The sequence below is a fragment of the Carettochelys insculpta genome, chromosome 28 (assembly GCF_033958435.1).
Source record: "Carettochelys insculpta isolate YL-2023 chromosome 28, ASM3395843v1, whole genome shotgun sequence".
Classification (NCBI taxonomy): domain Eukaryota; kingdom Metazoa; phylum Chordata; order Testudines; family Carettochelyidae; genus Carettochelys; species Carettochelys insculpta.
The window spans coordinates 8,600,014-8,622,162 of NC_134164.1; the positions used below are offsets into that span (position 1 = coordinate 8,600,014).

General features: G+C 54.4%; 1 protein-coding gene across 2 annotated transcripts in view; it reads right to left on the minus strand.

Annotated features, from left to right (window-relative positions):
- The window catches only part of KCNH6 (potassium voltage-gated channel subfamily H member 6), a 139,628-nt gene that overhangs the window by 1,982 nt on the left and 115,497 nt on the right, over positions 1-22,149 (minus strand). For both annotated transcript variants that reach the window (XM_074979055.1, XM_074979054.1), the window contains 9 exons: positions 20,192-20,617; positions 17,277-17,676; positions 16,299-16,498; positions 11,082-11,334; positions 9,257-9,450; positions 6,910-7,009; positions 5,678-5,968; positions 4,613-4,793; positions 257-455 (listed from right to left, as the gene is read on the minus strand). In XM_074979055.1, coding sequence (XP_074835156.1) covers positions 257-455; positions 4,613-4,793; positions 5,678-5,968; positions 6,910-7,009; positions 9,257-9,450; positions 11,082-11,334; positions 16,299-16,498; positions 17,277-17,676; positions 20,192-20,617 — 2,244 coding nt within the window. The remainder of the gene's footprint in view (positions 1-256; positions 456-4,612; positions 4,794-5,677; positions 5,969-6,909; positions 7,010-9,256; positions 9,451-11,081; positions 11,335-16,298; positions 16,499-17,276; positions 17,677-20,191; positions 20,618-22,149) is intronic.

Below are 22,149 nucleotides of genomic sequence, written 5' to 3' on the forward strand. Positions count from 1 at the left end.
ACATGGAGAGGAAGAAGGAGAATCCCTGTGGGTCATGACCCCATTGTAATGGTTACAAGGGCTGACTTAGGGTATGTCTCTGCCACCCAGAAGACTGACCAGGCCAGGGTTGATTTTCTGGGATTCGATTTCACGTGCCTAGTGGGTTTGGGCTCAGGAAACGCTGGGACTGGATCTTCCAGGCTGCTGGAGGCTGAAGGACACGGTTCCTGACCAAAGTCCTTGTGTCTAGTCAGCACAGGAGTCCATGATTTACCTGCTCAGGTGGAGTCAGGTCCTCCTCTTGCAGCAGCGTGCATGGTGGAGTGGGCTCCATGCCCCTCGGGCCCATGCTATACATGGCCAGGCTATGGGAGGATGGCGAGATGGGGCTGTATGCAGGTGGCACTTGGGACAGCTGGCGCTGCAGAAGCTGCAGGATTATATTAATGTCTGAAGACATCCTGGACTCCAGCCTACGGGACAGATCAGACAGCGTTAGCCTGGCACGTCCCAGGGCCATCTCCTTTCATCTGGGGCTTTGCTGGGCTGTGGTCTTTGCCTGGGCTGCACTGAGAGGAAACACAAAGTGTTGAGAAATCCATCGAGGCCAAGGCAGTGTGGCTTGTTGAGGGTGGTGAGCAAACCAGCAAAATCAGGGAGGGGCCAGAGTGTGGGTGCTGCGGTTTGACAAAGCGCCATTACTTGTTTGATTTTCCAAGGTTGCTGCACATCCTCCCAGCTCAAGCTGGTGAGGGCCGGGTCAGACAGCCAGCTCCACCAACACACAGAGGCTGCCGTTGTCACCACCCTGCAGAGCCTGCCCAGGAGAAAAAGCTTTTTCCTAACACCCTGGCCAAGACGTTCTCAGCTCTCCTCTTCCAAGGCAGAAGCCTGGCTTGTCATGCACTTGGGTGACAAGACCACCCTGGTGAGGATGGCCAATGCTAACCAAGAGTCTTAGAAGGGAGATCAGCTCAGATCTTAAACCAATCGCCCTGGGATCAGGCAGGGCAGGTGAGCAGCTATTGTAGGTTTTCTTCCACATTGGCAATTAGAGGCAACTAAAGCTGTGATCAGGCCCCCCGGTGCAGCCACCAAGTCAGAGACAGCCCCTGCCCCCAAACACTTACAGTCTGAATGTACATAGCAAAAGGTGGGAGGGGAAATGGAGGCCTAGCAGAGGCCAAGGAACTGCTTCACATCAATGGCAGAACCATGGAGAAAAACCCAGCTGTGCTGACCCTAAGCCACTGGCCCATGCTGTCTCCTCAGGATCCACATCCAAACTCCCATGAGAGCTGGGGAAGGCTGGCTGCGGATCTGACTCTGAACATAGGGCCAGCCCCAATCTTCACGGGAGTCTGGCAGAGCGGAGTTCTGGGCCTCCTCTATGGATAAGAATGACTGAGAACGTGTGTTTATATCACAGTCCAAAGGGAATTCTATTTAGAGAAGTAAATGCAAATTGAGGCTATATCTACACTAGCCCAGGAGATCAACCAGGGTTCAATTTCCCACGTCTGGTATGGACACGTGAAATCAACCTCGCAGGGGGTCGCAGTCGACCCCTGTACTCCTTGCGAGACGGGAGGAGTAAGGGAGGTCAGCCAGCGAAACGTTCCTGCCCACCTTCCTCAGCAGGAGCAGCCACGTAAGCCAAGAGCAGATATGTTGATTCTAGCTACACAATTGCCAGAGCTAGAATTGTGTATCTGCGTTCGACTTACTTTGCCTAGTGTAGCTATAGCCTAAGACTCCTATCTCAAGCGAGCCTGTTGGTATCACTGAATGACCACCAAAGGGCACATCATGTCTAACCAGCACAGCACACAGCAGTTTTTATTAAGCCAGAGGAAAAGTGGCTGAGTGACAGCGTGAATATTTCTTGTGCCTAAAGTGAGACGCCTAAATCTTCACTTCAGCACCGAGATAAAAGTGGGTGGATTCCTTGATGCGCTGAGCAACCACAGCTCCCACTGCACTGAATGGGAGCCCCTGAAAATCATGCCTGTATCAAGGTGCTTCCACCTGGGTGTCACTTTTGGTCCCCAGAGCTGCGTCTACACGTGCACGCTACTTCGAAGTAGCGGCAGTAACTTCGAAATAGCGCCCGTCACGTCTACACGTGTTGGGCGCTATTTCGAAGTTGAAATCGACGTTAGGCGGCGAGACGTCGAAGTCGCTAACCCCATGAGGGGATGGGAATAGCGCCCTACTTCGACGTTCAACATCGAAGTAGGGACGTGTAGACGATCCGCGTCCCGCAACATCGAAATAGCGGGGTCCTCCATGGCGGCCATCAGCTGGGGGGTTGAGAGATACTCTCTCTCCAGCCCTTGCGGGGCTCTGTGGTCACCGTGGGCAGCAGCCCTTAGCCCAGGGCTTCTGGCTGCTGCTGCTGCAGCTGGGGGTCCGTGCTGCATATACAGGGTCTGCAACTAGTTGTTGGCTCTGTGTATCTTGCACTGTTTAATGAAAGTGTGTCTGGGAGGGGCCCTTTAAGGGAGCGACTTGCTGTTGAGTCCGCCCCGTGACCCTGTCTGCAGCTGTGCCTGGCTCCCTTATTTCGATGTGTGCTACTTTGGCGTGTAGACGTTCCCTCGCTGTGCCTATTTCGATGTTGGGCTGAGCAACGTCGAAGTTGAACATCGACGATGCCAGCCCTGGAGGACGTGTAGACGTTATTCATCGAAATAGCCTATTTCGATGTCGCAACATCGAAATAAGCTATTTCGAAGTTGGGTGCACGTGTAGACGTAGCCCAGGTGTGAAAATTCCACTTAGACTATTGAAGTGGCAGTTCTCATGGGTCCTTTCCCTTCTTGTTCAAAGGCTGGCCCCTTCCTTGTCTTGCACGGGAAGAAGTTCAGAAAAGGGCGACAAAAACGATTAGGATATGCAATGGTGGTCATCTGAGGAGAGATTAAAAAGACTTGGACTTTTCAGCTTTAAAAAGGTGAGACTAATGGGGAATATGATAGAGGCCACAGTTTGGGGCTATGGGCCTTCAGCTGAAAGGGGATGAACTGAGGGGCACTGGTAGAGCTGGGGGAGCCCAGGACTGGACCAGCAGGGGGCTGTGGGTCAGGATTGAGGGGCACCAGCAAGCTGTGTGGGGAGCCCAGGTTTGGAATAGTAGGGGCTGCGGCTCAGGATTGAGGGGCACGGGCCGAGCTGGGTGGGGAGCCCACCGGGGGTGATGCTATTCTAAATTTTCACTCTTTTCAGTGGTTAGCTTTGAGATCAGCCCATTTTTCTGAGTGATGCCAGTTAATTCAAAGCCTGGTGTGGGCATGACAGGCGCACCAAGGGGGATATCAGAGACCGATGAAGTTACTAATGCCTGAGTCCCTCAGACACATGCTGGGTTTGAACTGTGCACAGCCAGTGGGATTTGTTGCACCCTGAAAGGTCAGCACAGTTCTAAGCACCATGACAAAGTGAGGCCAGCGCCGGGGCCCCTGCACACCTGGCCCCTGTACTGGACTGAGGAATTGACAGCCACTTCAATTGTTGCACTCTAATGGGCCTTCTACAAAGACAGGCTCCACAGGCGGCAGTGGCCAGTGGTGCCCATGCCTTCCCTCAGCTGGGGGTGCGAGAAGCTGGGGCCCCACCCAACTGGGAAAAAGTTCAGAAAAGAGCAACAAAAACGAGGAGGGGGTTTGGAGCAGGTGCCATCTCCGGAGAGATTAAAAAGACTGGGGCTTTTCAGCTGACAAAAGAGCAGACTAGGGGGGATATGATAGAGGTCTGTAAAATCGTGATTGGTAGGGAGAAAATAAAAATGGAAAAGTTACTTACTTGCTCCCATAGTACAAGAACTAGGTGTCCACCAAATAAAATTAATAGGTAGCAGGTTTAAAACAAACAGAAGGATGTATGTCTTCACACAGCCGACCTGCAGAACTCCTTGCCAGAGGATGTTGTGATGGTCAGGACTTTAAAAGGAGTCAAAAATGAGGTAGATAAATGCATCAATGGCTATTAGCCAGGATGGGTAGGACTGGTGTCCCCGGCCTCTGTGCGTCAGAGGCTGGAAATGGATGACAGAAGAGGGATCACACGATAATTCCCTGTTCTGTTCACTCTCTCTGGGACACCTGGTATCCAGGATACCAGGGCTAGATGGACCTTTGGTCTGATCCAGTCTGGCCAGTCTTAGGTTTTTACCATTCCCCTGGCAACTATACCCAGTGATTGACCTAGGGAACAGTTCACCTGCCTAGGATGGTCAAACAGACGAAGGCATCAGCTCTTCATGTTATAAGTGAACAGTGGCAAATATGCACCTCGGCATTCGGTTCCAGACCCAGTGACTGAATTCAATGGGAGCCATTGTAACTAGATCCAGCCTGGGCCCTGCTGAGGAAATACTTTAGCAGCTGCTCCCATATGTCTCCACTAATCCCAGCGGGGTGGGAGCTCTAAGTTTCAGACTTGTTTATTCTCTATTAGTTAGCTGCTAAACTGGTGCAGCATTCATGGGATGCCCCATGGATATGCAATACCCACAGCAGCCAGCAGGGGGAGCCAGTGTCACACCACAGAGCCTTGTTAAACCGTGGGTCCTTCAAGGGGTGGGGGCAGCAGCTACCACCCAGTGGGAGCTTGGACCAGAAGCACCCACCTGCTGAGCTGAGCCTGCAGGAGCTCCAGCCTGGATTCGATCTGACCCGGCGTGCAGTCGAAGCGCAGAGGGTTGGCCTGGGAGCTGTGGACCAAGGATGCGTGATGCAGGGGCTCGGGGAGGGGATTTGGCGGCCTGTCTTCCCAGAAGGCGAACACGTTTGGAACTTCCCCGGGGGTGGCTGCAAAAAGGAACATTCACAGCGTCGGTTGGAGCAGACCCGCTCTAACCTCCTCCTTCCCTGTCCCACATCCCAGGAACTCCTGGTCATCAGCCTCCACCCTGCTGTCTCCACCAGCTCACCCTGTCGCAGCACCTCTCCCACCCGCCGTCACACTCGCTCACCAGCCGGCCACAGCCCGGGAAGCCGGAGGATGCATCAACCCTGCACCCATGGGCAGCTCAGCCGCTCCCTGCCACCCCAAAGAGGGACAGATCCAGCAGTAGAGGCTCTCTGTGCTCTGCAGAGTGTGTGGGAGGCACAGAGCAGCCAGGGGCACTGCCAGGCTGGGTTGTGAATTATCCCAATGGGAACAGGAAGCAGGTTCCATGACCACCCTCCCGGAGCTGGAGCTCATCGCCTGAGCTGCCCTGGTAGCAGAGTAGACAGACAGTTCCAGACCGCTGCAGCCGGGGCAGTTTAACTCCAGCAGGACATGGCTGGGGCGGGGCAAGCAGGCCCTGCAGGAGGCCCTGGGTGCTGCCAGGCTGGGGAGAGCTTAGACAACTGTTTGTGTTGCAATACTGTCACCGTCCGGGTTCCCCACAGAGCTAGGTCCTGGGCAGGGCTGGGCGGCCTCATACCACGACGCGGGTTTGTCTAGAGAAGGGTTGTCTGCCAAGGGTCCTGCTTGCCTCCTTCTCCCAAAGGCTGGAAAAAACTCTCTTCTCCCCTTCCCTCAGTGCCCTTCAGTGGGTCACACTCAAGCCCTGGAGATTGGGCAGCCCCCAAGGAGGTGGAGGGTTAATGGGCCCAAGAGGTCCTCAATCCCATCTCCCCTTGCTGATAGCCCGCGCTGGGCCCCACGCCTCATGGCAGCACTTCCGTTACGCAATCACTACTACCTGCGTAGGATGGGCTGTCATCTGCCGCCTGCTTGCTGACATCGGGGCCACCAGTGTTGGTGGTGACCAGGTTGAGCATTGCTGGGGCAAGGTCGTCCGTATGGGAGGTGGGGCAGAGCTCAGCTGGGATGGGTCTGGGGGGCTTGGCCTCCTCATCGCTGGTCTGTGAGCAGGGCGTGGTGCTGCTGCAGAGGTCATCCCACTGGTCCTTGCTGCGAGGGCCTGGCAGGTTGGTGAGCTCCGAGTAGGTGTGGTACTGCTCGGCATTCAAGATGCCTGGATCCAGCCCATCTGGGTCGGTGGGGGATGCGGAGGTTAGTACGGCAACGCCCTGGCAGTGCCTTCAAGGCCCCATCCCCCAAGGGGCTTCAGGAGTCCCTGAGAGAACCGTGGGGAGCCTTGGCCAGCCTCATACGGATGGAGGGAGGCACATGTCTTGTGGAGGCCAGATGGTGTCCAGGGCTGCTTAATAGAGGGTACCCAGGAGAGGCCAACTGGTGCCCAGTGCTGCTTCACGGAGAGCGGGGTCAGGCCAGACAGGACCATGTCTTGGGGGGGCATGACGTGGTCCAGTCGCTGCCTCACGGGGGTGCCATTGGCCCTGCTGCACTGGCAGCAGATAGGCTGGTAAAACCCTTTCCCGGGCACCGCTCCGGGGGGGTTCAGACAAGGCTCTCAAACCTTCACTCTCCCACTGCAGGCCTGCCCAGGGTGGGGAGGCACTGCTCCAGGGCACCCAGGTGTCAGGGCCCTGCCCTGGCACGGTCCAGGCCCCCGAGAGTCCTCCCAAATGCAAAACACCCAGGTGCTGAGACCCTCCCGCGCCAGGACACACAGATCCGCCCCAGGCGCTGGCGGGGAGGCAGGGTTTGTGCTGGGAAGACGATTGCTCTCTGAGGCAGGGGCCCGATTGCCTTGACCCAGCTCAAGTGCGGCTGTGAATGGTCCCTCCTGTTTGGTGGGTACCACAGAGACTGGGAAAGATGGGGTGAAGGCGGATGGGAGAGAAGCAGATGGAGGGAGGAGCTGGGGGGAGGCGCATGGGGCCCAGACTGTTGTCACCCTCCCCGTACAGCAGCCAGCACGAAGGGAACAATGCTCAGGGCAGGAAATAGATCAGTGACTCCACCAGCAGCTGCCAGGCCCGTACAGTTACAGGAGCAGGGACCGGCCGGGGGATGGGGAGCACAGAGCAGAGGGGAGGAGACCGAGCACAGCCGGCCACATCTCACCGGTCTTGGAGGGCCTGCAGAGGGAATGCTTGCGCCGGCGCACGCGGCGGTAGGCGCAGTCGTACTCCTCGCTGAGTGGCGAGCGGGGGATGCTGTCTGCCTGAGAGAGAAGAGGCACCGAGGGCGGGAGGGGACGTTTAGCGCAAGCCATAGAAATTGGTCTGAGCATCAGCCAGAGCATGGCGTGTCACCTCTCTGCAGGCCAGCCCCTGCCCTGCTCCCAGCCAGGGTTCCCTGTAAGCTGAGCGCCTGGGTGGCCGCCCGGGAGCGATTCAGGTGCCGCCCAGCTTATTAGCAGAGAGCCCACAGCCACCCACAGGGGGCAGCGTGGGCATCTATTGGTGGGGCACCTCTGCACATGCCTTGGGGCACAGAACAAAATTTATTCCACTGGTGGATGTTAAAAATGAGAGCAAACCCTGCTCCCCATCCCCTCTGCCCAGCCAGGGGCTTCACACCCTCAGGTAGCAGATACTGTACTGGACCCCCCGAAGCCTGGTGCAGTCTGATGAGAAACCCCACAGGCTCTGAGCACTGGGGTGGAGGGCGGGTGTGTCATGTGTGAAAGAGGGGGGGCTAAGGGTGCCCAGGGCAGGGCTGTACTGAGGAGGAGGCCGGACCTGAGGCAATATCCCCCCCAGTACTCCAGGCATGGGGCCGGGGGCAACAGCCCCCCAGTACTGCAGATGTGGGGCCTGGGCAACAACTTCCTGCCATGCTCAGGTGGTGGAGAAGCTGGGCATGGTGTGCAGGAAGGGCAATGAAGCAGAGCGGAGCAGGCTGCCAGGGTCCTGCTGCCCCCATGGTGAGTGGGGTGAGGAGCAGAGATCCCTGTTGCTGCAGCATAAGGCCCCCCCAATTCCCTGTCCCTCCCATCCTTAGGATGGCTGGGGCAGCCGCTGTGGGGCCTGGGAATCCGTCCCACTTTGTCCTAAGGACAGGATTGTCCAGGACACTAGTGGAGTCGGGGGGTTTCTCACATTTCCCTCAGCCAATTTTTCTGGGAAATAAACAAACAAGTGGTGGCAGCCAATCAAATTGCCAAGAAGGATTTAATGGTAACATTTAAGGAAAAGATTATTCCAGAGCCTTCAGCCAAGCACAGCCTTGATTATTCAGAAAAGCGGGACTTCTCTGACTAAACTTGTTTGTGATTGGCTACAGGCTCGGGACTCCGTTTTTGCCATTAGCGGTCTGACTCACTGTGATGCCCTGGAGTCAATTGGATTTAACGTGGTTAAAAGTTCAGAGTACTCTTCTGGATCGGTGCCAAAGTCATATCATTTGCTTGGTGATGTCATCATGTCACCATGGCAATGCTGTCTGTACGCGACAGTGCCTTTCGTCACAGCGTTGTAACAATGTGACCCAAATCGCATCGTGTCAGGACCAGAGAATTACGTCGTGACGGAGCATCACTGCCCATTGTAATCAGGTGGCACATCGTGACAAGGAAATCGTGTCGTCAGTCAAGCCACTGTGTCACATCACGGTGTAACACTGTGACACAAAGACACGGTGTCACATTGAAATGATGCCTTCATGTTCCATCACAATGTGAAACAATGCCCTGACGTCACAAGAACAGCATCATGCCAAAACAGGGGACAAGGGAACCCCAGCACAACGCAACATGACATCCCACCACATTGGTTTTGGAGCACATTGAGCCGAGCCACCACACTATCATTCTGTCATGACACATTACAGTCCTATAGCAGCACATTGGCTTTGTTTCATGACTACACAACCCCATATTGTGCCCTCTCACATCTCCCCTACTCCCATCACAACCCAACATTAAAAGTCTTGCTGGCGCAGTACTGGGGTATGGCGATGGTGCATCACACTGAAATATCAGTCTGAGATATTTCAGTGGTGCTGAGGTCCTGCAAAAAATGTGCAGGGTGGGGTGTAAGGGATAGCTGGGAGCCAAATTTCTGGGAGAGCTCAGAGCCAGATTTCTAAGTTCTCAACATCTACATTGAGGGCCAGATTTTCAGGTGGTCTCAAGATCTAACATCCCCCCCACGGGGTGGGCTCCCATGAAAATTTGGGGCCAAAGTCACAACCCTATGGGGTGTTGAGCTTTCCTCAAAATCTCTCTCTGATTGACTCAAAAGCAGTGAAAAGCTCAGACAGGACTTTGAAAATGTAGCCTGTGTTCCTTACCTGACATGTGAATGACCTCAGCTTGCAGCATGGAGTGCTTACCACTCTCTGCTCCCCTGCCCATTCGCTCCTGCCCTCTCTCTCTACCTCTTTCCTCCTGAGCAATTTGGATGGGGACAATCTGCATCAGCGGCCTCTGTTCTCCTAAATCTCCACGCCTGCACCTTAGACTCACATCTCGCAGATTGAAGGTTATCTCTAAGTTGCTCCAGAAGTTGTCGGAAAAGGCTGGGTACATATCCAGGACCTCCAGGAGGTCCTCCCGCTGGATCTTATGCAAGTCGCAGTAGGTCAGTGCCCGGACGTCTGCGTTGGATTTCCCAGGCCGGGCATAAAGGCTGATGGGCTCCCCGAAGATGTCGTTCTTCCCTGTGCGATGGAAAGAGGATCATTAGGGAAGTAGGTGATAGAGTTGTTCCTAGTGTCTCTAAGGCTTTACAGAGAGCTTTCTGCTCATGTTCTGACTCACTCAGCAGGCTGCCTCTGTGCGCTCATCTCCTCCTGCATCCCACCCTCCTTGGTTCCTCTCTCCTGACCAGAGGCGTAAACAGTACCCAAAAATTAATGGAGTAAAAGTACAGCTGCTTTGGGGGAATATACTTAAGTACAAGTCACCAGTGCACATCTGAAAAACTACTTGAGTAAAAGTACACACGCCCACGTGCACACATGCACAAACACACACACGTCACCCCTTTATTGTATTCAAGTACCCAGATGTGGATGCAGCTGCATTTTTACTCATGTAACTTTTTGGGTCCTTTTCCCACCTCTGCTCCTGACCCAGCCACTGGACTCCTGCTCACTGCTTTGCCCCATCTGCCATATCTCCCTTCTCCAGATCCACACCTGCCTACCTCTCCCAGCCAACCCTTAGTTACTTGCACAGGGGCTGCTTTTTGTGACCTCTGTAGGGCCAGGGCTTTGCCCCTTCAGCTGCTCTGTAACACTGAATGGGAAGGATGCTCCCTGCTAGACCCCATGTGCTGACATTCACCCGCATTCACTGTGGTCCAGACAGGCAAACCTCACAAAACGGTGAGAGTCAGGTCAGATCTGTAGCACTGTCAGGGCTCCCTCCCACAGCTGCCAAGTCCAGAACTGGCCTTTGGGGAAACCCCCTGGGGAGATGCAGGACAGTGTGGGCTGGGGGCTAGAGAGACCCCATAGGGTCTGTCTGTATCCAGCAGCCTCCATGAGAATCCCTTCAGCATTCGTGACAGCTGAGTCCTGACTTTCTTCTGCCCACAGGAGCATGACAGCATGAAACATCTGCAGAGCCAAGTGCCCCTCCCAGCACTCAGAGCCTCTTGGGTTTGCAGGGCTGGGAGAACGGGTCTCCTCTCGCACGTTCTCTGGTGCTTCCTGCTCTGGGCTGTGCTAGAGATCACAGGCTCAGTCCTCTGGTGTGGGATTTCAGTGCTTTTGGCCCTGGTCTGCAGGGGGCAGCCCTTGGGGAAAGGACAGGCTGGGGGTGGAGGAATTGGGACATGCCAGTTTCCTTCCAAACCTAGAAACAGGCAGAGCCTGGCGGGGTCTGAGCTGGGTTTGCTTCAATTCCAATTTGATTGGAGTTGGTTCCTTCACTTCTTATCCTTGGCAGAGGTGGGTTGAGGACAAACCAGGCACAGACCCACCCAGCCACTGGCATCTTCCAAACACATCCTCCTGCCTGCTCCCAAACCTGGTGGATGTTTTTTTTTCCCAGCCTCTGTGCAACAGAAAGGGGATCCGGTCTTCCTCCCAGTCCAGGGCTCATTCCCCCAGGTGAGGCAGCGCTTGATGCTAATGGAAGCCTAGAGATGGGGAACGGGAACCAGCTCCTTCCTCTCTGCCCCATGCCCAGTGACCTTGTGGGTGTCACACCCCCAGCCGAGACTCAGTGCCTGAATGGGGGGAGTTATTGAGCAATAGGGTCATTTCTGGCTTTCTTCTGGTGGAGATCCTCCTCTCCTCTCCCCATCCCACCTGCCCTGCCCTGGAAGGAAGGACTCTTCCACCTAGGATGGCCACCACAATGTCCTCCCTGAGGATCTCGATGGACCCGCGGGAAATGAAGTAGAGGGTGGTGAGGACATCTCCGTAATGGACCAGGGTGTCTCCTGGAGGCGCGTGGGTTGTCTTGAACTTCATGGCCAGGGCTCGGAGGCACCCCTTGCTGGCCCCCCGGAAGGCCTTGCAGTTCTGGAGGAGGGTGCGGTTCAGGTGGAGGCAGATGTCGGCCTGCAGACATTCGGGAAAGCCTTTCAGCACCTGCACGGGGAGGAGGGTGCAGCCAGTCACACAGCAGGGCCAGAGGGAGAAACTCCACATCCCCCACCCCCCTGCCGTTCTATAGGCAAACACAGACAGGGTTGCCCAGACCACAGTTATATCAAGAAAGGATCCAAGCCACAACCTCCAAGCCAGATGCTACCCCGACTGCAGGATCTATCTGTCATGGGACGACCCGACCCGTCACACCATGCCCAAACATGGGGGACAGGGTCTTGAGCAGGCTCCAGTGGGACGTACTGAGAGGTGGTGGGGCTGTGGAAAGGGGTGGGAACCAGAGGGGTAGTGTGTGCGTGCGTGTGTGTGTGTGTGTGTGTGTGTGTGGGGTGGGAACGTGGGTCAGGAGAACTCTGAACGGCCTGTGGCAGGCTAAGAAGAAGGTGGGGAGAAGTCCCCCTCCCGTCGGTCTATGTGTTGGGCCCTCTGAGAGCAAGTGAGCACAGTGCCTTCAACAGAAACAGCATCTCGGGCGCTAGCGAGATTCCAGGGGAGTCACTAGACATGGAGGGGCTCAGGGACAGTGCTCAGTGGCCACAGAAGCTGGACTGTAGGGATTAACTTGCTGTGATAACTGAGCACTCTTCCCTAGCACTCAGTGTATGTGTGTGGCCTCATGGCTCCCATAGCGAGTGAGAGAACTGGGCATTGTGTCAGCGGGGGCTGAATGAGGCAGGGCTCCACCACAGCAGCTCATGTGAGCTTGGCCTGGGCCACTCACTCACTCACTGAGCCGTAATCCAGTGACTCGGCCAGCCAGCTCCTTCATGCTTTCAGGAGCTGCCTCCTCACTGACACCCAGGACAATCCAAAAACAAATAAAAACTCTGGGAAAATTCCAAACCCTAAAATGTTGTTAAAAACCCAAGGCTTGTGTCTGCACTCGCCCCGAGCTTCAAAAGGGGCCTGATAATAAACATAATCGAAAGATGCTAATGAGGCGCTGCTATGAATATGCAGCACCTCATTAGCATAATGGTGGCCATGGCGCTTCAAAAGTGCCGCTTTCGATCGCATGCGGCCTGGCTACACGGCTCATTAGCATCCTTCAGTTAGGTTCATTATCATGCCCCTTTCAAAGTTCTGGGGCTAGTGTAGCCATAGCCCAAGTGACAGTTGCTGGCAGTCACCCCTCCCTTCCTTTACAGACCCCAAACCCTGCCAAGCCAGGAAATGAATCGCTAGGGTATCCTAAATCTAACCCACCCCATGAGACATGCCTTCTCCTCACACATAATCGAACACCAACTGCTCAAGAGTTAACAGTAAAAACAACAAGAAGTCCTGTGGCACCTTACAGACTAACAGATTTATCGGCACACAAGCTTTTGTGGGCAAAGACCCGCTTTGTCAGCTGGGAGGGGCACTTCACGAAGCGGTTCTTTGCCCACGAAAGCTTATGCTCCAATAAATCTGTTAGTTTGTCACGGCCCCCAAGGACTTCTCATTGTTTTTGTGGATACAGACTAACAGGGCTGCCCCTCTGACATGTGAGGCAGCTGTGAAAAAGGCTCATATTGTTCTGGGCTGTGTTAACTGGAGTGTCGTATGTAATGCATGAGGAGGACGTTGTCTTCCTCCACTTGGCACTGGTAAGGCCTCCAGGATGGAGCACCATGTCCAGTTCTGGGCTCCTCAGGTTAGGAGAGATGTGGACGTGCTGGAGAGAGACCAGAGAAGAGCAACAAGAACGATCAAAGGTTTAGACTACCTGGTGAAAAGGAGACTGAGAGGGGATCTGCAGACATGTGAAGGGCTGTTAGAAAGACGACAGCAATCACTAGTTCTCCATGTCCACAGATGATGGGACAAGAAGTGATGGGCATAACCTTCAGGAAGGTTAGGTATCAGGGAAAGCTTTGTGATGGGTAGTTAATATCAGAAATAGATTTCCAAGGAATGATGGGGAATCCCCACCTCTGGAGGTTTGCTGGACAAATGCCTGTTAAGGATGGTCTAGGTCCTGGTTGTTCAAGATCTCTCCCACCAAATCTCCATTTCTATCGTTTCTATGTTAAAAGGATTTTCAAACAAATAACCTCAATTCAGACCCTCTTGCAAAGTGCAAACACAATACCAAAACGTCCCTCAGAGCATCTCTGCATCAACTCCCATCTTTAAATTCTCCTTTGCCAGGATGCCAGGATGCCAAAAAGCTTAAGAATGACGCGGCAGCTGATGTGCTGAGATACCAGTGTGAGTCATGCCAACTAGTACAGCCTCATGAATTTCTGTGCGTTCCTCACACCTGGCTGCAGCCGCCAGCTGTCTCTTGTCCTGCGCTTAGGTTGGGAACTTTCTGGGGAAGGAACCAGCTTTTTGTTTCCACAACACCTAACAAAGTGGGGTTCAGGTTCATGACAGGGGCTTCACAGTGCTACTGTGTAATTACATAAATGTGCATATTAGTGACAAAAGCCATCAACCCTGAAAACCAGCCCAGAGAATATATTGGTATATATATATATATATATATATATATATATATTGAATTATACCATCCATTGGGAAGGAGACATGGTCTCCTAATTAAACTCTCAGAGGGGTAGCCGTGTTAGTGTGGATCTGTAACAGCAACGAAGGGTCCTGTGGTACCTTATAGACTAACAGAAAAGTTTTGAGCATGAGCTTTCGTGAGCACAGACTCACTTCATCAGATGCTGCATCTAGCAGCAGGTGCCACAGGACCCTTCGTTGCTGTAATTAAACCCTATTCTTAGAAAGTCAAATGATGAGTGGTTTGCCACAACGCCAACGGATCAATAGGCCAGATCTTATTTCCCATTTATCGGTATTTCTTAAAAGCAAATATAGTGAGATTGGACTCAGGATAACAAAAAACTCCTCCAGCAGTTGCAGGGCCAGAGTCAGGTTCTCACTTCTGGAGGCTGTAAAGCTACGTCCGCACAGCCCGCAGTGGCAGACTAGGACGAGGTGGGCTTCCGAGCCCAGATTTCAGCCCACGTCACAACTTCAAAGCTCTGCCTGTGCAGATGTTGGCAGCGCTCTGCGACCGCTGCGCTGAGGCACATGGGTGCACCATGAAGACGCGCTTAGTGGGCCTCAGAGCCGCACGCCACTGTGCCGCTCTGGGCCTGTGCTCCACCGCCTGGTGGGAGAAGTGCTTGGCAGCAGCGGGTCTGGGGAGGTGACAGCACCCAGGTACAGCAAGAAGGGGCCTGGGAGGTCCTGGCTCTGGGGGGTGGAAGGGGATTGAGTTACGCGTATTAGGTGTGCTGTGAAATTGTAACGGGTGCTGAAGTGTGCCGCAAGTCGCTGAGCACTGCTACAGTGTGAGCTCTGCTAGCTCAAATCTCTCTGCCATGGGCCACCACTGGCGGTGTAGGTGGGGTGTGTAGGAGCAAGAGGGTTCTGTGTTAGGTGGGTGGTGTGAGAACTGGGGGTAGCTCAGTGGTTTGAGCATTGGCCTGCTAAACCCACAGTTGGGAGCTCAGTCCTTGAGGGAGCCATTTGAGGATCTAGGGCAAATGGACAGGGGAAAGGGATGGTGCTTGGTCCTGCCAAGAGGGAAAGGGAGGGGATTCAACAAGGTCCCTTCCAGCTCTATGAGATGTGTATTGCCATATATTACATTAGTACGGCCTTACCTTGCCTTTGCTCTTGAATGTGTGGGGCTGGTAAGCCAGGCAGAAAGCGCTTCCTGTACCTGGTGTAGGGATAGCACTCCATTGGGACTGGGCTCTGGATGGGAGGGAACAGCTTCTTCCTGCACGTGGCTCCAGCTAGTCCTAGTGATCGTGGGATTCTGTCCATTTCTTCTCAGCTAGGGCGTGCGGTACACCCATGGGCACTTGCTCCAGTAACTGGTTTGTGGGGCCCTTGGGCTAATGACTGAACACCAGGCTAGAACTCCTGGGTCCTATTCTGAGTGTTAACACTAACTTACTCTGTGGCCTTGGGCTGGTCGCCCTCCCCTGGCTCTGTGCCTCAGTTTTCCCACATATAAGATGCAGATAGTGCTACTAACGTTTGTACCACACATTGAAAATATAAACCATTCAGGATTATTGTGAAAAACAGACACCAGCCCCAACATTTGGGGTGCTTGGATTTGTGATTTGGTTTGGTTCACGTATCAACTGTGGTTCACTCCCAAGTGAGAGGAATACATTCCTCTCCCAGGAGGCGAGAGGGACTCTTTGTTATAACAGACTGTCCACTCTCGTTTCCTTGGCTTCACAGGACCCATTCTGGCCAGCTGGTTTCTAAGGAGGAAGGCTTCTTCTGTGGCCCAGGCTCACTCTTCTTCTTCAAAGGGGTCTCAGCAAAGGCTCTTCTCTTGTGAAGTTGCTCTCCTATTGATCCCTTTCCAGACGCTAATTAAACCCAAGTGAAATTTATTTAAATGCCATCTTCCCTGTCACCAAAAGCACAACCTGCTTTGCTTAGCAACCAGCAGCACAGAGAAGAGCTGGATTGATAAGCACTGCCTCCTTGGTGCACAGCACTGGCCTTTCAATGCTTCTCCAAAGCGCAGGCAGCTCAGTCTGCACCCTGCCGTCCAGCCAGGGAAAGCCTAGGCTAGCACGCTCCACCCTCCTGCGTTCTCCAGGTACCTGGCCAGTTGGCTAACTACGGATGCCAGTGCTCAGTCACACATGGCACCAATTGTGCACCCAAGCGATACTGACATGATCTCATCTTACCCTGCTTCCTTCCAGCCCAAACTGAAAGCACTTGTACTGGGACAGAGGGGAGTGGAGGTGGGCTCAGGATCCTGCAGGATGCTCACCACGGAGCTAGGCACCTTCATAAGGCAAGGAGCACCATAAGTTGCTTTCTCATTTCCCTGGGCACCGATGCCTCATGGTTATTGGCAGTGGCTCTGGATGACTTGGGATCCAGGTCCTCGCCTGGCAGCAGTTCAGCCCTGTGCAGGGGAGGGGAGAGGGGGGCAGTGCCCCTCCGGTCAGCCGGGCACTCACTGCGTTCATGTCGATGCCATTGGTATACGACCAGGCGTGCTGGAAGTACTCCTCCAGGCGCTGGCGTAGCGGGTTGGGGATCTGGTGGAAGCGGATGAACTCCTTCACCCTCAGCATCTGGGTGTGGTAGCGGGCTGTGCCCGAGTACAGCCGCTGGATGATGGCTGAGACGTTGCCGAAGATGCTGGCGTACATCAGCGCTGCAACGACAGGACAGGCTCAGGGATCCCCCAGAAGAGAACTGTCTTTAGCGGAGCTAGGGCTGGAACGGCTCTCATTCCCCACCTCACAGACTGCAGCACCGATGTCCTCCTGGCACCCAATCCCCTCCTCCAGCCTTGATTTGTCCCAGTTGCTTCCCTTATTGAGCCACATGGATGTGCACTGCTCCAGGGTCCCAGCCTCAGGGGGTCCTGGATGGCATGGAGGAACTTGTGCTTGGGGTCAGGGGACATGTCTGGCAACGGGATAGGGGGCTATAGGGCCAAAGCACAATTGAGATCAAAGTTGTCTCTTGCAGGGGGTCAGACCAGGGTGGGTCCCTCATTCTGTCTCTTAGCAGCCAGAAACTGTTGCTCTCTCTGATCCAGTGTTCCCAGCCTGACCCGCATGTTTCATTGTCATGGATCTGGAAGCTGACCAGTTCCCTACACCTGACTCACTGGCTTTCTCCAGGTTCTCACTGTAGGCAGCTTAGAACCCTGTCTGCCCCCAGCCTGCTGGGCTGAGCAAGCTCTCCCCACCCTTCTCAATCTCAGCTAACCCACTCCTCTCCCCAGAGCAGCCCCTGTGGCCTCTGGCCACCACTACATCCCAGAAGGGCAAGTGGGAACAGGCAGGATAGGGGAGATCCCTCAGCTGATCAGCCGGTGCCCCGGGAAGGCAAGCAGGCAGCAAATGGGAGGTCCCTGCAGCTGAGGGTCAGGTGGCCCTGGAGGGTGAGTGGGGACCAGGCTGGGAGGCCCGACAGGTACTCACAGCCAATCAGCATGACACAGATGGAGAAGATCTTCTCCGAGTTGGTGTTGGGGGAGACGTTGCCGAAGCCCACGCTAGTGAGACTGCTGAAGGTGAAGTAGAGAGCCGTGACGTACTTGTCCTTGATGGAGGGGCCAGAGGAGAGGTCGCTGTCATTGTAGCGCTTGCCAATCTGATCGCCCAGGTTGTCCAGCCAGCCAATCTTGTGCTCCATATAGGGCCTCTCCACATTGCCGATGGCATACCAGATGCAGGCCAGCCAGTGGGCGATGAGGGCAAAGGTGCACATGAGCAGGAAGAGCACAGCTGCCCCGTACTCGGAGTAGCGGTCCAGCTTGCGAGCCACACGCACCAGCCGCAGCAGCCGGGCAGTCTTCAGCAACCCGATCAGCGTGGTGGTCTGCAGAGAGGACAAGCAGGAAATGGAGATTACCTGGAAACCGATGGAAACCTCAGTGGAGGCTACATTTAGAATGGGGGATTCTAGGTTTCCATTTGTGACTCTGGGGTACAGCTCCATCTAATGGTTAGAACAGAGGACTGGAAGTCAGGATTCCTGGATCCTCTTTATCCAGGCTCTGGATTGGAAGGGCCATTTAGTGGTTAAGGCAGAAGTCAAGACTATTTGTTTCTACACCAGGTTCTGAGTAGGGAGGTATCTACAAGTGAAAGCAGAAGATTGGGTCTGTGGACGCCTGGGTCCTTTCCCAGCCTTGCCACTCCCTAATCTCTCTGTGCTCAGTTAAAGAGGGGTGATGACCCTTGTGTAGCCATGCCTAATTAATGAGAGTTTGTAACTTGCTTTTGAGATCCTTGGGGTAACGATGTGTGCAATATCAGTACCACCCGTCTTGATTAATGAGCAGCCTAGAAGCAGCCGCAGAATCCACCCAATTCTGAACTGAAAGGCTAGTCAATTCCAGCTGGGATTCTCTCTTGCAGATGGGGCAGGAGGACAAGCTGGTCACAAGGGTCTTGCTCTGCTATAAGTAATGGGCTGCAAGGTTCCAGGCTGAATGCCAGTGGCACAACAACATGGTCCTTTCACCCTAGCCTACATGATGGGGTAAGGGAGGGAGAGGGAGCAGGAACTTGGCTGAGATGACACTGAGTGTTGGTGGCAGCGTCAGGAATAGAACCAGGAGATGTTGCCATCCCCTCCAAGAGGCTTAGTGAACCTCCCCAAACTCTAGAAACTAAGTTATCAGCCCCTAACCCCAGCACTAAGCCATCCTGGCCCTCAGGGGTTGCTATTTCTGGCACTGCCTCTGGCCTGCTGCATGAACTAGAGCAAGTCACTGCCTCTCCGGTCCTCTGTCTCTTTAGATCGGGACAGGGAATGTCTCTTGTTCAGTGTCTGCACAGCACTGAACACGATGGTGCCCTGATCTCCGGCAGTGCCTCAGGCTGCTACCAAAACACGAGCCAATCACTGTAAAACCATTCACAGGTGTTCCCTAAAGCATCTTTCTTCGCTTAGAACAAACACCTCAGATCAGCTAGTCCAGGGGTCTCCTTGATGCTGGGGGCAGATCACTGGTCTGAGCCATCATCCTGCTGTACTAAACCACAAATCACCGGTCGATCCCTTCCTGTATCTGTCCTCCTCCAGGGCGCAGCGGCTGCTCCTTGGTGGAGTGGGCCACAGCTTGGTAGTGTGGGGTCAGTCAGAACACTGGGCTGCCCCCTGAAGTGCAGCTATATTGTCATTACAGCCTGGTGGGTCATTAGCCAGCAATCTCAGCTCACAGCTGCTTACAGCCTGGAAAAAGATGTTTCTACACTGCTCTCTTTATCAGTCTTCTTTCTCTCCCCCCACCCCCCTGATGGGGTGGACTGAGCCCCAATGCCTCCTACAGAGGCCTGGCCATATCCCAGCCCAGTGAGAGGAGCAGAAAAGAGGCTCTCCAGGCAGGATAGAGTGACTGTCTCTGCAGCAGCCATTCACGACCCAGCAGGCAGGTATAAAAGGAGGTTTACCCAGGCAGGTCTACATATTGACTGGGAAACCAGCAGCACTAGGGAGAGCTGAGTGCAAGCTGAATTTAGATATGGGTAAGGCCCAGGCCCAGTGTCTGGAGACTGACCACAAACTTAATACAAGAACTGACAGCACCATGGACAGGGCTAGTCAGATCCTAACCTCAGAACCTGAAAGACAACCATACAAGACAGCATCCAGGGGAAGTGACCCAAGGAGCAAGAAAAGCGCCAAATGACCAGGCAAAGCCCTTACGTGGCACCCCTTCACCACGGGAGGGTGGTGCTCACAAGTGGATGGGACCCTGTCGCACCCCACCACCAAGCTCTCTCCTTTTCCATCTACTTCTCTGTACACCCTTTTCTCTCTGTCTGTGCATCTGCAGTGTCTCCATGCCAGTCCTCTAACAGCTGCGAAGGCTGGACTCAGACTTTGGCCATCTGTTATTTTAAAGTTACAAATCAGTCCCAAAGCAACTGCTGAGCCACGTCAGCTAATCATGGAAACTCGGCTCAGCTTCTGGGTGAGGCCTGAAGTGCTCCTGTTCTAACTTAGCTTCACTGGATACTCCCCAGGAGATGGAACTGGCAAGCCTTTTTAACTTACCTGCTGGCCCTGATTGGCTATTGTCCCTGCCCAGCCCTTCCAGGCCCTTGGAGGACTAAGTCTTGTTGGTATCCTGCTCTGAATGGGTTTCTCCTAGACAGGAGATTGTCAGGGTGCTAACATCTCCAACAGGGGGCTGAGAAGGTCAGATACCTAGACAAAGCCATCTATCCACCCACCCTCATCTATGTCTCTCTCTCCCTCCCCACACCTGTAATGCCATCAACTGCAGGGTATTGGGAGCAGAAACCCCAGGCAGACTGGTTCCTATTCTACCCTCCGAGGGCTCAGTCTGGGTCTCCATGTTCTACCTCATACCACTGCTCACCTCGTCGGAGCCAGAGCGGAAGATGAGTAGGTCAAAGGGGATGGCTGCCACCATGTCGATAAGGAACCATCCCTTGAAGTAGTGGATGGCGATTTTGCCAGGGTGGCTCACCACCTCGTCATTGATGTTGACATAGGTGGTGCGGAAGTTGATGATGATGTCCACAATGAACATGATGTCCACAATGAGGTCAATGATGTTGAGAGGGTTGCAGGAGTAGCCACAGTCCCAACGCCTCTCCTCCTGCTCCTCGTTGAGCAGGAAGGCAGCTGAGTAGGGTGTGAAGACGGCCGTGTAGATGACCAGCAGCAAGATCAGCCAGTCCCACACTGCCTTGAAGGGGCTGTAGTGCAGGATGGTCCATCGGTGGATCCGTGGTGCCTGCAGCTTGTACTCTGGGAGGACATCCGCGCCCAGCGACAGGACCTGTCAGGGAGAGGGGCATGTGAGGCGCACAGGGGATGCAACACCCGGGGGAAGGAGGACTTAGAAGGTCCTGGAGCCTGAGTTTGCCCTATGGCACCAAGCGTCCTCAACATCTCTCTGCTCTGCCCTTCCCAATCAACCCCTTCAAATGCTGATAACTCCCCCAGGCATCTCAACTCTGTCTAAGCTTCTGATCCCTCCTTTCCCCACCCACTGGTGCTCTTCCCATGCCACCAGCCCAGAACAAGCTCATTCTCTCTTCTGCCCCAGTGTGTTGTTCCTTGTAAGAGGTCCATGGGCACTCGTCACATTCACGGGGTGGGGGGAAAATCCCATGATGGGATATCACAAAACAGACTGCAGCAGAGACAGGTGCCAGGTGAGCAGTCAGTCTCTTTGTCCAAAAGCTCCTGGGTCCCCATATGAAGGCAGGCAATAATGACAGGACCAGCTGGGGGCCTGAAGAGAAGCTGTGACATCCAGAGCTAAACACAGAATACATCTGGCCTGAATCCCAAGAGCAAATGCAATGAGCACTTAATGGAATTCAGGTGCCTAACCATGGATTTAGGAGCCCAACAGTGAACCCCCCACTCTTAAAATATCTCAGCCACAATGGAACAAACTGGCCAGTGTGGGTGCATCCCCCTGGAAGCCATCAGTGTCATGTCATAGACCCTCTACTGCTAACCACTAAGACAAGGTTCCCTTAGCTGGCATGGCAGGGGCCTCAGCATCAGGGGCGGAGGGAGCTGAACTCTGCCCTTGCTGCTGTGAAGCTCAGCCCAGAAGTGGGGGGAGCACGGGGCGGATGGGAAATTCCAAAAAGATTTGCTAGACTGAAGTGGACCCGTAGGGCCCTCTCCGCCGGGGCCCTTGTCCCCCCAGTGGCCAATGCAGGCAGCTTCTCAGAGGAAGGTGAAACAGGCAGACAGTATGAAGGGCAATGCTCTTTCCAGTGTGCGTGTCATACGGAGCAACAACAGACGTTCTAAGGCAGAGGGCACAACGTGGGGTGGTGACATTTTGCAAGGGGGAGCATTGCCATCGGCTCCTCTCCCCACCACGGCTTCCGCTGCTTCCCTGTCCCTCTGATTTCTCCTGCCCGGTGGCTATGTTGCCATGAGAACTGACCCCCCACCCCCTGCCACTAGGCCAATCAGCATGCTCAGAGGCCCTGAATCAAGTGGGGCGGGGGGAGCAGGCAGTGAGTTCCTGGATTGAAAAGGTGCTCTCCTGGAGTCCTTCCTAGGGCTTCTCCTGCTGAGCATCCCTCCCTCTTCTGGGTACTCCCTGGAGCCCCCCAGCATCCACTTCCCGAGCGCCCCCCCTGTATCCCTTCCTGGGGTCCTCCCATAGGTTGGGGGGGCCAGCTAATTGCAAGACCAAAAAGGGGAGTGTGACCTAAAAAACCTTTGCTCACCCTGTCTTTTAAGGAACTGCCAGGACAAGCTGCAGGACATGCCCTACTAGTGCTGGAGAACAAAGGGGACAAGTGCAATGGCCTCGGACCACTCAGAGCCAGAAAGTCA